Source organism: Plectropomus leopardus, chromosome 6 (genome assembly GCF_026936395.1).
Source record: "Plectropomus leopardus strain MGB_pleo_1.0 chromosome 6, ASM2693639v1, whole genome shotgun sequence".
Lineage (NCBI taxonomy): Eukaryota > Metazoa > Chordata > Actinopteri > Perciformes > Serranidae > Plectropomus > Plectropomus leopardus.
In genome coordinates this window covers 19,170,068-19,185,857 of record NC_142181.1, presented here as the reverse complement: position 1 = coordinate 19,185,857, position 15,790 = coordinate 19,170,068, and the positions used below count along the sequence as shown (strand labels likewise).

General features: G+C 37.7%; 1 protein-coding gene across 1 annotated transcript in view; it reads right to left on the bottom strand.

The window, feature by feature from the left end:
• Positions 1–15,790, bottom strand: part of drd2a (dopamine receptor D2a) — a 59,620-nt gene that overhangs the window by 15,564 nt on the left and 28,266 nt on the right. Inside the window, exon 2 of the mRNA XM_042486717.2 lies at positions 13,622–13,932. Coding sequence (XP_042342651.2) covers positions 13,622–13,900 — 279 coding nt within the window. The 5' untranslated portion in view covers positions 13,901–13,932. The remainder of the gene's footprint in view (positions 1–13,621; positions 13,933–15,790) is intronic.

Genomic DNA, 15,790 nt, shown 5'->3' with positions numbered 1-15,790 from the left:
TGTGAATGAACTGCGGTAAACTTTCCTCTGTCTCTACGTACCTCATACCCTCATGGCAAAACTCCACTGCATGCTGCAAAATGTGACATCTGTTGGAGTTTGAATGGCTTCAACTCCAGGCTACACTTCCACATTTTTGTACTGCCTGCCACCCATGCTGCCACTGTGGACAGACTGAATCCAAATGTTTGCCCTCTAGACTTGCGGACTAAGCCCTCGCAGACATCAGTTATACATTCTGTGACGTGTTCTCTGTTATCACCTGAAGTCTGCCAGGACAAAGCCTCTGAACAAAATGATATTGATGATAACACTTTTCTATACACCACCAACAACATAGGCTATGCATAATTTTCATGATGTGATGAATGATGAATATTTTTTGGTGCCTAAATTATTCAATTATTGTTTAGACATAGTAATTCATTATATGTTTTTTTTTGTTTCTTTTAGGTCTAAAAGTCAGGTGAAGTCTGCCCTCGCTGGAAGTCTGCAGATTGTCTGCTTCAGGCCCCTTGTGGACTTGATGAATTGTAAATTTGGACAGCCCTCAGCAATCGTAGACTTCCTCTGAGTGTGCCGGCAATGTCTGCGAGTCTGCAAGTGTATTCTCGAGATTTAGATTCAACCAAAGAGTATAGAAGTGGACCAAGAGACAGACCTGTCCCTCTAACTCTACCTCTCACAAACTCCAACCAATCTCTGATCAAACATTAACACTTGGCAGTGCTAATCGAACAGAAACCCAGATGATGTTACTGCACTGCCTATTTCTCTTCTAAAATGCCTTCAGAAACATATTTCAGTGCACTGTTTAGCTGTAGCAAGATGTTGTAAACAGAAGGTGGGCGCCATACTGCTTCCAGCATAGTGAAAACGGAGGTTGAAGAACTGAGATCAAACAGTAAGCTGTGATGATCAAATAAAACCAAGATTCTGTTACTACGGTGCATACTTCTCACGTCAAATGTTTTCAGAGGCACGTTTTAGCTTACTGTTAAACTGTAACACCAGATTGTTTGTTATAAGATTGCCCCCATTGTGTCAAACAGATTTTTTTGCATGACTTCACTCACCAGTGAGAGCATTTATTGGTCTGGTGTCGCGCATATCTTTCTGATAGTCGTAGGTTTTCTACCTCTTAGGAAAAGTGAATGCCATAGCCCTTTTTCCTCTGTTTTCTCTGGTCATGTAGCACCAATTTCAAAAGTATTTGCATCTGTCTACTGCAGAGACAGCCTAGTTTTATGAGAAAAAAAAAAACATCTTTCCAGCGTGACTTTTAACACTACAGATTATAGCAAAGCCATATGGGAAGGCTCAGTGTTAGCAAAATCATTACTTTACCATGCCTCCTCGTCTGCCCCTGAAGGCTTTCAATCAAATACATGATTTAAACCTATTTGTATTAATTCCTTGGTTGTCCCCTGTTACATGGTCAAACCCCAAGATGAATCTAACATAATCAGTGATACTCTGACAGGGCTAAGCCACCCACCTCGCCTGACACTACATCCTTCCTGCTTCCTCCCACGGCTCTGAAAAGGCTAAGAGAGTCAGGTGGTGGAGGGGTGGGGGGCAACTCCTACCTCTTAGTGGTGGATTAATCTTTGTCCCTTGGCCATGTCTTCCTAAAGTCAAATGGTAGCTTAAAGAGCCGTATGTTGTTGCTGGTGTTCACAACCCTAGTGGCAATTGCAGGATGATCTGACAGCCTAATGAGCACCCTCATCCCCAACACAACTCCTCCTCTCTTCTACTTTTGCATTTTTCCAACCTTTTGCTTCTGACATTTATCTTCTTAGTATCTCTTCATTATGCTCTGTTTTTCTCTCTCCCTACTGTCACTCAATTTCTTGTTCTTGATCTTTACATGACCATCTACAGGTTACTTCTCTCACCAGCTCCACCAACACAACCATGTTTTTTTTTAACCTCCTCATCAGTGTTGCTGCCTGTAACAAATTTAAAAAGCCCACAACAGCTGACAACCATTGCAGGCCCTGATGGCTGCAACACATCTATTCCTATCAGTGTGGGGAAACATATTCAGTGGATATTACATAGCTTGTCTCAGGCAATGAAAAAACTAAACTAAAACACAATAATTATTACAAAATTTTGTCTTACACCACACACACATACAAATACTTTTCCAACTTCATTTACACTGTGCATATGTGCATAGCAAATCAATTAATTCAGAATGTATCAGCATTATGAATTAATTTACAAAGGAAAGGTGTTGGGTAAATTGAAAATCCAGTAATGGGGGCTAGGGAACTGAGAAAATGGTTAGAAAGTGCAATTTGGGATGTCACTTAAAATTAGGGTGAAATGAAACTGCCGTCTTGCATCTAAAACTTGTCTGCATTATGGCGTTCACACAGTGGCCCTGAGAGCTCAACGCACTGCAAATGAAAAAACGTATTCCCATGTGCCACATTTAGAAAATATCGGACCAACTTAAACTGTTTTAGGACGACACTGAAAAAGGATGCACATGGCTGTGACATGCTTTTTGTCATGGTTCTTGTCTAATGAAGTTACTGAAGTCGGCTATCTGATATTATAATAATGAGCAAAAGGTTAACACTGTAAACAGCAGATATCTGCAATAATATGTGTATCATCCAATTACAGTGTTTAAATAAGCCAAAAACCTAGAGCTAAAAAGTTAAAACCCTAATGACAGATAGCCAACACTGGACAAAAAGGACCTGTATCTGAAAAGATCCAACAGTATACAAGTTTTTGGATCTGTCACATATCCATAACACTTTCAGAGAGTATCCTGGAAGATATGATCCATAGCAGATCCATAAATAAGATGTTTTCTGCATATGATATCTGTGACATATCCATTAGGATCCCATAGTTGTATATTAGACGGCAAGTCAATGGATGGTATCATTGCCTCCGTGAAACAGGTGCCCTGTTATTATCAGTAGTCTCAGTCAGGTCAATTACTTCCCCCTAGCTAGTGCATAACTCATGGTAATCTATGTAGTTTGTCTTTTAACAGTAAGGGCTATTTGTCAGATAGTTGCATGACTGTGTCATTTACATCAGATTCTACTTTTTTTATGCTGATTTTGGTGTCAGTGTTTGTCGTAAAATTAAACTAAATTACCTTTTTTCCTGTTCACACGTGTGGCCCACAGTCACATAAGTAAAATAACGTTTGAATGATTTCCTGAACCGGTGCAATTTTTTTCATACCACACATCGCATGTCGCTATTTCAGCACCAGGCTCTGTGCACTACAGTGCAGCCCGTGTCCGTCTCTGTCATTCACTCCCATTCTCAACATGGATAAAAGTATAATCAGCATTCTTCTGACGAGGGTAGATTATATATTTGGACATTTTGATACTGTCAGCCTGATATTGTGAAAAAAAAAAAAAAAAAAAAAAAAACAGATTATCAAAATAATCTGGCAGGCCAGATATTATTGCTGGAGGGCCAATGTTGGCCCATGGGCCGGTTGCCAACCACTGATTTATTTATTCACACAATTGAAAAAAAAGCTAGAAATTAAACTGGGCTTATAGTAATACCACAGAGAAGGGAATACAATAAATTACAAGTAATACAATAAATTACAATACTCTGATACTTGGTCCTAATTTAGCCAAAAAAAAAAAAAAAAGTTGAAATTTAGTCTGTTTTTGACCTAATTCAGCCCACAAAAATAGACATTAAAAAATGGGCTGTGTTTGGACTTTGGTCTCATACAGCAAATGTGGGAGTTTTCTGAACATTTTTATTGCTGTTTAAATACTTAAATATACAATATAAATATACACACTGCTTATAGACATTCTTTGGATGACCACTAAAGCCCCTTTGAGGTTAATTCCATTGTTATACATTTATATCCAGATGTGTGTTTGTGCGTTTTTACTGGAACAAATGTAATGCCCAGTAACGCAGACTGACCCCGCCTACTGCGCATGTCAGTGAGAGAGGGCTAGCATCATGCGCATAGACCCCCAGATTTTGAATGTCCCGACCGTTAACATTCTGGAACTTACTGTCCTTCTAATTCGGTGAGTATTTCAGAAATCTTCCAACATTTTGGATGTCATTATTGCGTTTAAAAATGGCAGTTTTTATTTCTTTAAGATGTATTACTGATGTATTTGAAGCTATAATGTTTTACTGAGGTAAAAAATGTTTCTCTGTGATTGGAAAACTAGTATATTTCGGACAATTTGAAACTGTTTTTAGTCAGTCTCAAGTACCACTGACATTTGCGTGATGCCGTGCTGCGTCATGGTTAAGCTTATGGTAGATAGCTAGTTACGGAGCTAATGTAACTTTAGAGTAGCATTAGCTAATGGTGGAAATAAAGGAGGGAACTCTCTCCAAAAAGTGAGTTTCGCCCGGGAGCGTCCCCCTCAGCTGGCGGTGAGAGCTTCTTCTCACTTGTTGGTTAAACTATAGACTGTAAATAAAGATGGACGACGCGCCCCCAATTATAATAATTCCATGACTTACCGCTGCTATGCTGAAGTGAGGTTAAAATATCCCGGATACGAGCGTTGCCATCTTGCGAAGGTTATTGGGAGTCTTGCGTCGGCGCAGTAACGTTATCCGCGGTGGGAGAGTTCCCGCCCAAACACCCGTCCGACCAATCGTGAGCAGCTCCATTGAATATGAGCGCACGGATTGGCTATCACAGCTGTCAATCATGGCGGATAAACGTCAATTTGTATAATTTAATAACCCATTAAAACCGAACTTATTATAAAAACACACGCTTGAAAAAACATCAGGGTGATGAGAACTACCTCCAATGACAGAAATCATCTTTGTGGAAAATGTATTTTGCGTGTACTTTGAGTTTTTGTTCGGCCTATAAACATTCACTAACATGGAGGGGCGGGTCTTAGGACAGGTACTGCAGTCAGACACCAGGGGGCGATTGATATTGAATAACCTCACTTAGGGGGAGCTGTCATGTTGTCCATATTTATATAGGGTTAACCTCACAAGCCATAACCTAAAAAGTTGTTTGTGAACTTAATATTTACCTTAATTTCATTAATAAACTTAAAGAGATCTCATGCGGCACTGTAACATCAAACAGAGATGATTTTGTAATTTTTATGATCATATATTCACTAGGGGTGTTAATCTTTCAGTAACGCACGATTCTTGGGGGTCACAATTCGACTCAAAATCGATTCCCGATTCAAAATATAGGAGATATAATTTCAGGATCTACTCCAGTCTGTTTTGCCAGTGACATATTATGTTATTAAAGCAAAGTGTGTATGTAATTATGAAGGTTTTACTATGTACAACCTTTTTGTAGTAGAAAACCTTTCTCCCAAGAGTTGGGAATCAGAAAAGTGAAAAATAAACGTTATAATTATTATACTTCAAAAAATGGACACACTTTTCTAAAAAAAAGTCCCAGAATCTGCACCATTACTCCAGCTCATATCTGTCACTGACACTTCAGAGAGGGGCCTGATTCTAGAGATGGCAAATTTGACGCCCAAGATCGAACTGTTTAGAAATGTTTCGTCACTTCTCTTTATAATGACAATCAAGATTCTTATGTGAATTGATTTTTTTCCCCCACCCCCAATATTCACGAAGAAACACTTGGTTTTTAGAAGGTCCTCTACTGTTACCATGCTAGCAAACCAGAATCACTCTCAACATTCATACACTCAATCGTAAATTATAAATTTTTTGATAAAATGGGTGTCAAACTGATGCTAGGGTTTTATGATTTAAGGTTCATCAATTTAATGTAAATGCTACCAAGCCCTTGTTTCCAAATGAAACCTGTCAGTGTAAAGTTAGCTTCTTAACAGTTAGTTAATATTAGGGAATAAGCCTGGTCATGAAGATATTATAAATATTATGTTAAAGAAGCTTTTGCAAATTACATTGCTGGCAAACTAATTCAATAAAATTAGCTAATGGAGATGATTTTGGTGAGCAAGAAGGCTATTAATAAATTAATAACCATAATACCAATAATATCAATACATAAATCAATAAAAGTCTTATAATAAAATAAAAAAATATATACTGAAGACTGACAGAAGAAGAAACCATTAAAAAAACACACATATCAAATCACTGGGTTTTACCAGATAAAATGTTGTAATAGTCTTAAAATCTGATGCTTTTTTTCAAAATTATTTGTGAAAGCAAGAGAGTAATGTGCTGAGTCTAGATCCATCCAGTAAAGACTGAAAGAGGGGTGGGAATCTAACATTTTTTGTTTATGGATAAAGAATTTCTCCATTAAAACCCCCCAAAACAACTAATAACATAAAAATCAAATAATGTCAAATCATCATAATAGATTACATATTTAAGATCATGAGTGATATGAAAATGATTAAAACATGAGAACTTAAATTAGACAAAAATTCATTGTTATTTTGTAAGTACTGAAATTTGACCTTCAGTGTAAATGAGGAAGTAAGCTGCATGGTCACTTAATTAGCTACACCTACAGTCCAGTGCTATCCAATACAACAACCGCTTTGCACAAATTCTGCCTTAAAGGGGAACAAAAGCCATTAAAAAAACAGAAGAAGAAAAAAAAAGATATTATTCAGGAGGCTATATAATATGAAGGAATACTAGAACTTGCTTATGAACGCGCATATTGCCACGGCGTGCCAGGAAAGAATAGTCTTAAAAGGCACTGGATTAATTAATTTAAAAATAAGGCTTTAGTTGGTGTTGAAATGCCTTTAATATATCGTTCCCATACAGTGGCAGCTCACCTGTAACCTGCTCACGGTGGGTCTGGCAGCGGAGGCTACTACCCAAAAATAAGTTATGCAACATGTTTTATGTTTTTTTTTTTTTTTTGTAAAAAAAAAAGTTTTAATTTATTCAATTAATTTTTTAGATATTTATTTTTGTTTTTAGATATTTATTTTTGTTTTTATGTTCAGCTGAGGGGGATACACTGAGTATTTTTTTTTATTGTACATTGTTTTAAATAGACACATTTTGTTTGTTATATCAAGAAATGTTTTATAAGTACTTCTTTATCAGATGTTTCATTTTTAGAGAAAAAAATCAACCTCATTATCAATTGTGAATTTATAATTCTACATTTACTGTGTTACAAATTTAGCATTATATTGTCAGTAAATATGGGTACAACACAGCCATCGCTTATCCAGTGTGAATGCACTCCATGACAAACAGAATTAGGGGAGATAATTTCAACATAACATGAGGTCCCCGGGTAATAATAGTCCTGTGTGAATGGGCCTTATGTCTGTTTTGTTTTTGGCCGCTGTGCTATGACTATCCCTTTATATGTCCTTATTCCTTGTCTTTCTACCAGTCCACACTCCGTAAAATGTTTCACGCTGGACTTCTGGACTCCAACCCAGCACCCTTTGGTTCCCACACCAGACTGAGCTACTGCCGCCAAACTAGATCTACAAATAGTAAGGGCCACTTTAATTTTCTTTAAGTCTGTGTTGTGGTTTTGGTTGGCCGCCATGCCGAGTGATCTGTTTGATTTTTGATCGTGGCCGCCGTGCCATGACTATCCATCTCTCATCTATGTAACTATCCTTTATCTCTGGTTTTACTTCTCTATCTCTATCAGTATTTCGCATCCATCTTTATCTATATATGGCTGTGTGCCCTGACTATCTGCCTATATCTCCTCTCTATCTCTTTTTCTGCTGTGAGATATAAGTGTCATTTACATATTGCCACTTTAGAATTATGAGTTTCTTTATCTGTGTTCTGAGTGGGTTTTGAGATGTTAAGCTTCAAAGTTTTGCATTCCTGATTGCAAAAATTATAAGAATGGTTTTTGTTTTTTAAATAAAAACTCCCAAAATACTTCTAACTTTTCTGAAACACCTCACATAATGTTAAGTTAACATTAAGTAAAAATGGCAGATATAATGCTGAAATGGCGGTTTGTGTTGTGCTATGTTGGTTTGATTATTTGTCACGACTACCTTGCCATAACTATCTGTTGTCTATCTGCTTGGATCTATTAGTTTAGATCTATATGATACAATAATTGTTGAAATTGAATATTACACTCTATTATTATTTATTACACACAGACACACATACAAACGCACACACACGCACACTCAGGACCAGATATGCATTAGTTGCAGAGAGATGTTTGACTGATGGAGCAACACATGCTCAGCTCCAAGCAGTTAGAGCTTAAGTGCCTTGCTCAAGGGCACCATCCTCCAGTTCCCACGCCAAGTCCCTGCAGACTGAGCTATCAACGCCCAGCAAGGTCTACAATAAGTAAGTGCCATTTTTATTTTTCATGTTTGTGTTGTGTTTTTGGTTGGCCACTGTGTTGACCAATCTGTTTGATTATCTGTCATGGCCGCCGTGCCGACATGTCTGTTTGGTTATCTTTAATGGCCGCTGTGCCATGACTATCCCTCTATATATCACCCTACAGTGTCTTTCCCTCATCTGTCCAACTATATCTCTATTCATCTCTATCTCTGGCTCATCTATCTTGGCTCTCACACAAGATAAATAGTGTTTTTATTTTCTTAAAATCTGTCATATGTTTTTGGTTGGCCGCAGTGCCAACTCATCTCTTGGAATTATCTGGTATGGCTGCCATGCCATTACTGTCTGTTATGCTTCTATATATATATTTTTTTTAGCTTGAATCAATATTGATACAATAATTTTATTATTAATCCCTCAATTGAGTAATTCAGTTTTTCACTCTTGTAATCCTTACATTCACAGATACACCAAAAATACACACGTTGGAATATATACATATATGGAATCATATCCGTCGGGTATCAGGTATATTTCTATCTGATATCTGAAACAGGATACGTCAAAGATGCCAGTAATATATGAAAAGATCCGACACATAATTCTTAAGCAGATTACATTGTAGTGTATATCACGGATGGGTATCCTGATTCCAGATTTTTCAGGGTCCAATTTTGTCCGTTTATGTAGACATGTCAAGATAGGATCCAACAAAGATGCAATGTGTAGTCTTGTGGATGTTGTCCACATCTTTGACATATACAAATATATCCAACCTTGGATAGCTCTGGATTTTCCGGTGGTTTGTCCAATGCAACCTTCATAGAGTGTCAAACTCTCAAAGTCTGTGGGTTTTTAGAATGGGTTTTCAGTAAAATGCATTAAATAAGGTCTGTGATTAACACAGGCTAAAGATGTTTAGCCGTTTTGTTCTGCAACATAAAATGTGTCCATATAAACAGAAGTTTTGAACTTTTCAGATTTTACTCCTCTTAAAAAGAGCAGTAAACCTTGGCAGTTGGTGGCTAATTTGGACTACAGTTTTTATCGTCAGTGTCAAATGTCATCACACTGGACACAGAAACTCATTCAACCCACTTGCCTACCTTTACAGCTTTACAGCAACAGTCGCGCTCAAACTTGTAGATATCTGTTTATAATATTTTTCGATTGTGTTTAAACATGTTTTTACAGTTAAGTTGAACAATTCAGGGTGCTGATGTTTAAGTCGTGCGTCCATGATTTAGTTCATTCACAGCTTTTTGCTTCTGATGATTTCATTTACGTTTCAAAACACACAAAAGTGGTGTTCATCTGTGAACATTATCATGCTGAACAAAACATGTTAGTATCAGAAACTTTCAGCTTTCTGGTGATAATTAAAAAGCTCATTCAGAAATCCCAATCCATAATGCATCTGGCCATGGCTACCTCCCGTGCGGAAGCATGAAAAGTGTGATATAATTTACCTTGATTTTAACCAAGCTCTGGACCTTAAGCCATGCATAAATGTCCCTCCATGTGCTCTCTAAATCAGTCATACTTGACAGAAAGTGAAAACAGTGGTAATTAATGCTAATTCAGCATTTAATAATAAAGGGCAAGTTGTATGGCCTGCCCGCACTCTGTGACTAATCTCTCACTAAAGTTCACGCTGATACGTCATTAACAGGAGGAACTTAGTGACGGCCACAGTCTGTGACACTAGGATTAAAAACAAATCAAATGTCTGCACATGAAGAAAAAGGAGTGTACATGCGGTGGGATTGGAGGTTTTTATGTGTGATGGAGCAGCGAAAAACACAATATTGTTACTAAACACTGAGCAAATACTGCTAAGTATTTGTTGTCACTATCCGTAGATGCACATGATTCTTGGTTGTGTCAAGAAGCATGTCGAGAAGAATGTGAAATGAATAAATAAAAATCTCCAAAGTTGTGAGCATCCAAGAACATCTAAGGCCCCCCTCCCTTTCACAACACAAATGCAAATCCATACATTATTTTAAACTGGCTGGTATATACCTCAGAAAATAGTAATCCCATTTATAGCGATAATTTTTTTTTTTCAAGAATTTGTAACGGTCCAACTGCTACTGTCTCAGTTAGCGGTAGAAACTAACACACCAAAATCAGATGAGCACCCCACGCCTAACATATGCTGGATAATCCATTTTGACTTTGAAAAACAGCCATTATTTAGTTCTCAGCACAATCATCTGAAAAGGATTTCACCAAAATTAGTATTACTAACTTGTGGGGGTAAAAAAAAAAGTCTGCATAACAAATAGAGGCACCTCAAAGGTTTACACATGACTGATTGCTTATTCTGTCATGGACAGTGGATTAATGTCGTCTGTGGCTCTGAGTCGGAAAAAAGAACCCATTTGATGTCATCCGTGCTATCTTGCCTGGGCCTAGACACTAAAAACATTTGTTACCTGTGTTACAAACTTTGGGCATGAAGCTTGAAAGATGTGAGTATTTAACAGGCAAAGAGGGTCAAATTTTATTGATTTGCATTATGGGAAATGTAGGATTCTGGAGCTTGACTCTTACCACATACTTAAAGTTAAGATATTTCAACCTCTGTTACTTTGATTTGATTTCTTGTTTTAATCTGAATCTTGTGAGTCTCCTGAATTTATGGAATTACAATACTGAAGCACTGGCATACTCCTTTAATCTGCAGTTTTTTAAGGCTTGACCCTGTCCTCATTATGAGGAAAGTGTCAAAAGTGGATTTCTCTGAAGATTTACAGAAAACTAAATGAAACTAGAAAACAGCTGCCCATTAACTCGTTCCCTGCCAGAGTATTTGTATTAAGTTGCCAGCCAGCACCAGCATGTGAGTTGAAGGTAACCAAACATCAGATATCAGTTTATTTTTTCAACAAAACTGAGCTGAAAACTCAGTTCACCTGAATTCACACTGCGAGCAGCGTCTCCTTCGCCTGTCACACACACACCTGGCGCACGAGGAGAGAGAGGGGAGGTGCTGGCCTGATGAACGCTGACAGTGTTGTTTTGCGGTTATTATGAAGAGTGGACATGGGAATAAATGACAATATATTTCTTCCTTGTTCCCTGATGATCTTAATAAGTTGCTAAATCCGTCTCTTATTGCTTTTTCAATATAACGCCACTGAAATGGTCCGAAAAGCCGAAAGAAGTAATGGCGACAAAGTTCGACCAACACTGCAAAGACTACAGTTCTGTGCATACGTAAAAGGAAATAACTCTCTATAACAGCAGGTGGCGGTAGTCTCAATTTTTCATTCAAAAAGGGAAAGTAGGAGATCGATAGAACGGATTCAAGACAGTGAGCACATTAACATGACAACCAGACCAAACCATATTTACTGTGCGCTAGCAAAAAATAACACAAAAAATTCCAAACCGATTCTGATAAAGAGTTCAATGAATTTAAAAAAATATTTCCTAATATAAAAAAAATTATTTTGACCTCCATCCCTCTTGACTTAAGCTGTTTGTTTGCTTTCTTCATTTCCACTTCTCTTCTTATGCACTGAGCTCAGCTTCCAGTCAAAGCTATTGTGTCCAAAAACATTATATCAAGATATTACACATTAGATTTGATTAAAGATTCAAGGCAGTCACCAAATTTCAAATGTGTTGTCCACCTGTGAAATTAAACACATTTTACACCATCAGAGACTCACTTTTCTGCTATGATATCAACATGAATATTTTATTGAAAAAGTTTTATACTGCAAGTTGGAGCTTTGATATGCGCCCGATTTGAACTCAACTCCTACATCTCCGAAATACTTTGATGTAAAGCCCCTCTGGGTGGACCCAGATGTCCACATCAACAGAGAGAGCAGGTAAATATTCTCATAAAAAACAAACACAGAATGCAGGTTGCATACGTTATAATCAGATTTTAGCCTGATAATTGGTGCCAATGATCCTCAGAAAGTTTTTTTTTTTTTTTTGGTAACATTGCTCACCACTTCTAAAAGTACCACTGTACTGTGTACCAACAAACATACATACATAGAGAGAAGCAGAGACTGTGACATCCTGTGGATATATACACTGTAATTTGATCAGAGAGATCACCATCGTGACTCACTGAGTCGCACAGGAGGGTTGGACCCCCTACACTGTTAAATTGCCTTTCTCTACATCAGACAGCGTGACCTAAAGCCTGATGACCCTGCAACAAAGAAGACAGACAGAAGAAATGAGCAATGACTATGAGATAGAGATGGACTTTTCAGAAATAGCCCACATCCTGCTTGCTATTGATTTCATAGATTGGAGATGATTTTATGCTGGGCTTCTATTTTAGGTTGCGATGGTTAGCAGGCAATGATGTGTCATAACAGCTTTAAAATAAAACAAATCTGCATTATCCCACACAGCAGCAAATGCAAAATGATATATCCCAGAATTAGGAAGAATTATTCATAAAACATCTGACCACTGACTAAAATAGACCGGTCTGACATTTTGATGTTGTCACATAGTGTTGCTACATTAACCACTACAGGACTGATATTTACAATGCTGATGTGAACATATGTGCCATCACCCTTGTTTCACCTTGAGCCTCTGACCTGCTAATATCTGCAGGTGGCTTTCTTGGCTCAAACCCTTTTCATTAGTATTTCTCTGGCACCAGATTTCATATAAATTCCTTCTCTATGCATAATAAGCTTTGCTATTTTTTTAAATGCCCAATACTGTAAATAGTCCACTTTTCATGTCTATTTGTTTTATTATCAAGCAGGTATAATTGCTTTATAAACACTGTGAAAATATCAAAACCCTCAAACCACAGATAAATGCACATAGTCAGTATTCAGAAAATGTGCATTTGAATGAGCCGCCAGGACTTCTGTGAAAATGTGTTGTCACAACTATACTATATAAAGGTAGATGCCAAGAGTTCAGAAACAAGAACAAGAATATGAGACAGGTGCTTAAATGAAGCATGTCAGACAGTCTGAATACAGGTATATTCATCAGCATTGTAACAAAAAGAGCAGACTCAGAAGGATACATGAAACGTAATATTAAGATGCGGAAGTCCACTGATAAGGCTGCAACATGTGATGACTCGCAGAGAATGTGGCGGTGTGAGATAGAACAGTAATCTTCTCGTGATAGTTATACTGTGGGTCTGAAAACCACTTTCTTTTGCTCTAATGGTCTTCCAACGACACAAGATCCAGATAATTATAGGTATAGAGATATGGAGAGCATGTCTGCTGCACATATCGAGTTATTTATACTTCTTCAAGTACGCACAAAGATAATACATGTGTGTAAATGTTGTGTGGGCGTGTGTACATCTCTGCTATCCTACCTCCAAGTAAACAACCCATGGCATAACCAGTGTGGCCACCAGAAGGTCTGCCACAGCCAGGCTGACGATCAGGTAGTTGGTGGTGGTCTGCAGGGCCTTCTCTCTGGACACAGCCATGCACACCAGCACGTTGCCAAAGACGATGACAAAGATAAGCAGAGTAAGTAGCATGGCATAGTAGTTGTAAGGGTGCTTCTGCTCTTGATCTGTTTCGTTGAAGCTCCATGTTCCATTGTCGTTGAAACTGTCATTGTAGGCATACTGGGTAAAGACATCCATTAGCTGTGAGTGATGAAGGCCAAGAATGGGCCCTGTAAAACATGCAGAAACACAAAGACAAAACAGCATGTGAATGTATTTATGTGAACATTTTCAGAAACAGTTCAAGAATAGCTAAAAACACTGCAAGTTTGGGGGATAATATGTATTCCTACAGTATTTGCTATGCATGAGTAATTTGTGTATTAATCTCTTAAACTCTGCTGCACACAGTAATGGGTGCATCTTTATTTCAAATTATAGTGGAGATACCAAATGTGTATAAAATTATGTAGAAGGCATTTACCATCTGATAAAACCATGGCAATTAAACCCGTTGAATAAGCTTAAAGGGAAAAATCAAGATTTAAAGAAGTTAATTTGGGGAACTGGCAGAAATTCAAATGTGTTTTGTAGCTGCTGGCGAGCAGCCTTGTAAATAAAACTCCTCAACAGCCTGAAGTCTGCATTCAGCAGAACATATTGTGAAAGTTAAAGTTATGCATTTCCCTTCAGTGCAGAACATTCTTTCTTTTACAGCTAAAAAATAAGTTTTAATATAGAAATCACCCTTTTAGAATATTGACATGCAGGTAAATGTACTTTTCATTTAATTATTTTTGTAAGAAAAGGTGGTGTGTAAAGGAGGTGATACCCAATAGAGATTACAGAGCAATAACAGGTACCTAGTGAAGTTGGTTTGTATACAAACACAATTGTGTTTACATTCAGTGTTTGGCATCAAAACACACTGTGTGTATCCTTGAGGCCTGGCAAACATGCTGAGTACTTTTCCTTACTCACAAAGTGTACACAAAACATTTTTATGCCAAAGCGCCAGTCACAGCCCTGGTTGGAGGCAATGCGTTTGCAGATGGTCTTTTTGTTCACCCATAGCATTCTTTCAAACGCAACATCTCAAGAATGCTGTAAGGGAATTTCCTCAAATTTGGCACAAATGTATTTGTTTGTTAGAATCCCCATTGGCAAAGCTAATCTTCCCGGGGTCCACATTTAAAAAAAATACATTAAACATCCCAGTACACACAATTTAACACATTTAAAACGTACATGAAACATTATAGCCCACACAAAATAACACATTTAAAACACACATAAAACATGGCCATCAATACAAATGGCAAACACACATACATATAAAATTAATGTATGAGCATAAGGGGTGTGAATCTTTCAGTATTTCATGACTCGATTCGATTTAGATTCTAAATGATTTCCGATTCAAAACTGATTCCTGATTCAAAAAATAGGAGGTGTAATTTCAGGATCTACTCCAGTCTGTTTTGCCAGTGGCATATTATGTTATGAAAGCAAAGTGTGTATGAAATTATGGAGGTTTTATTATGTTCAAGCTTTTTTGTTGTAGAAAACCTTTCTCCCAAGTGCTGGGAATCAGAAAGTGAAAAAATAAACATTGTAATTATATAGTTCAAAAAATGGATACACTTTTCCCAAAAAAGTCCCATCGTTTTTTGGAGTTGTTTGTGTATCCAATTATCTGTGCCATTCTGCAAAGCAGCTCCTATCTGTGATACTGCAGAGGGCCAAATCACACTCCTGACACTTCAGAGAGGGGCCTGATTCTCCTGCCTGCTCTGCCTGCAGTGAACACAGAGTTTACATCCATATGAGGCCCTGCTGCTTGTTAGACTGTCTCCTGATTTACCATTGTCTCATTATTATTATTATAGGGGCTACCAGAGTTTATTCTAATGCACGAGGCACTACCAATAACACAGAGTGATAGATGCAGTAGGATTAGGCCAATCGCAGTTTGCGACAGATGACGTGTGGCATACGTAAGCAGATACAAAGCATCGGATTGTCTTTTGATTGGTGGATAAGACCAAAACAAACCTCTGACCCCTCCATGGAACCATGGAAAACCAA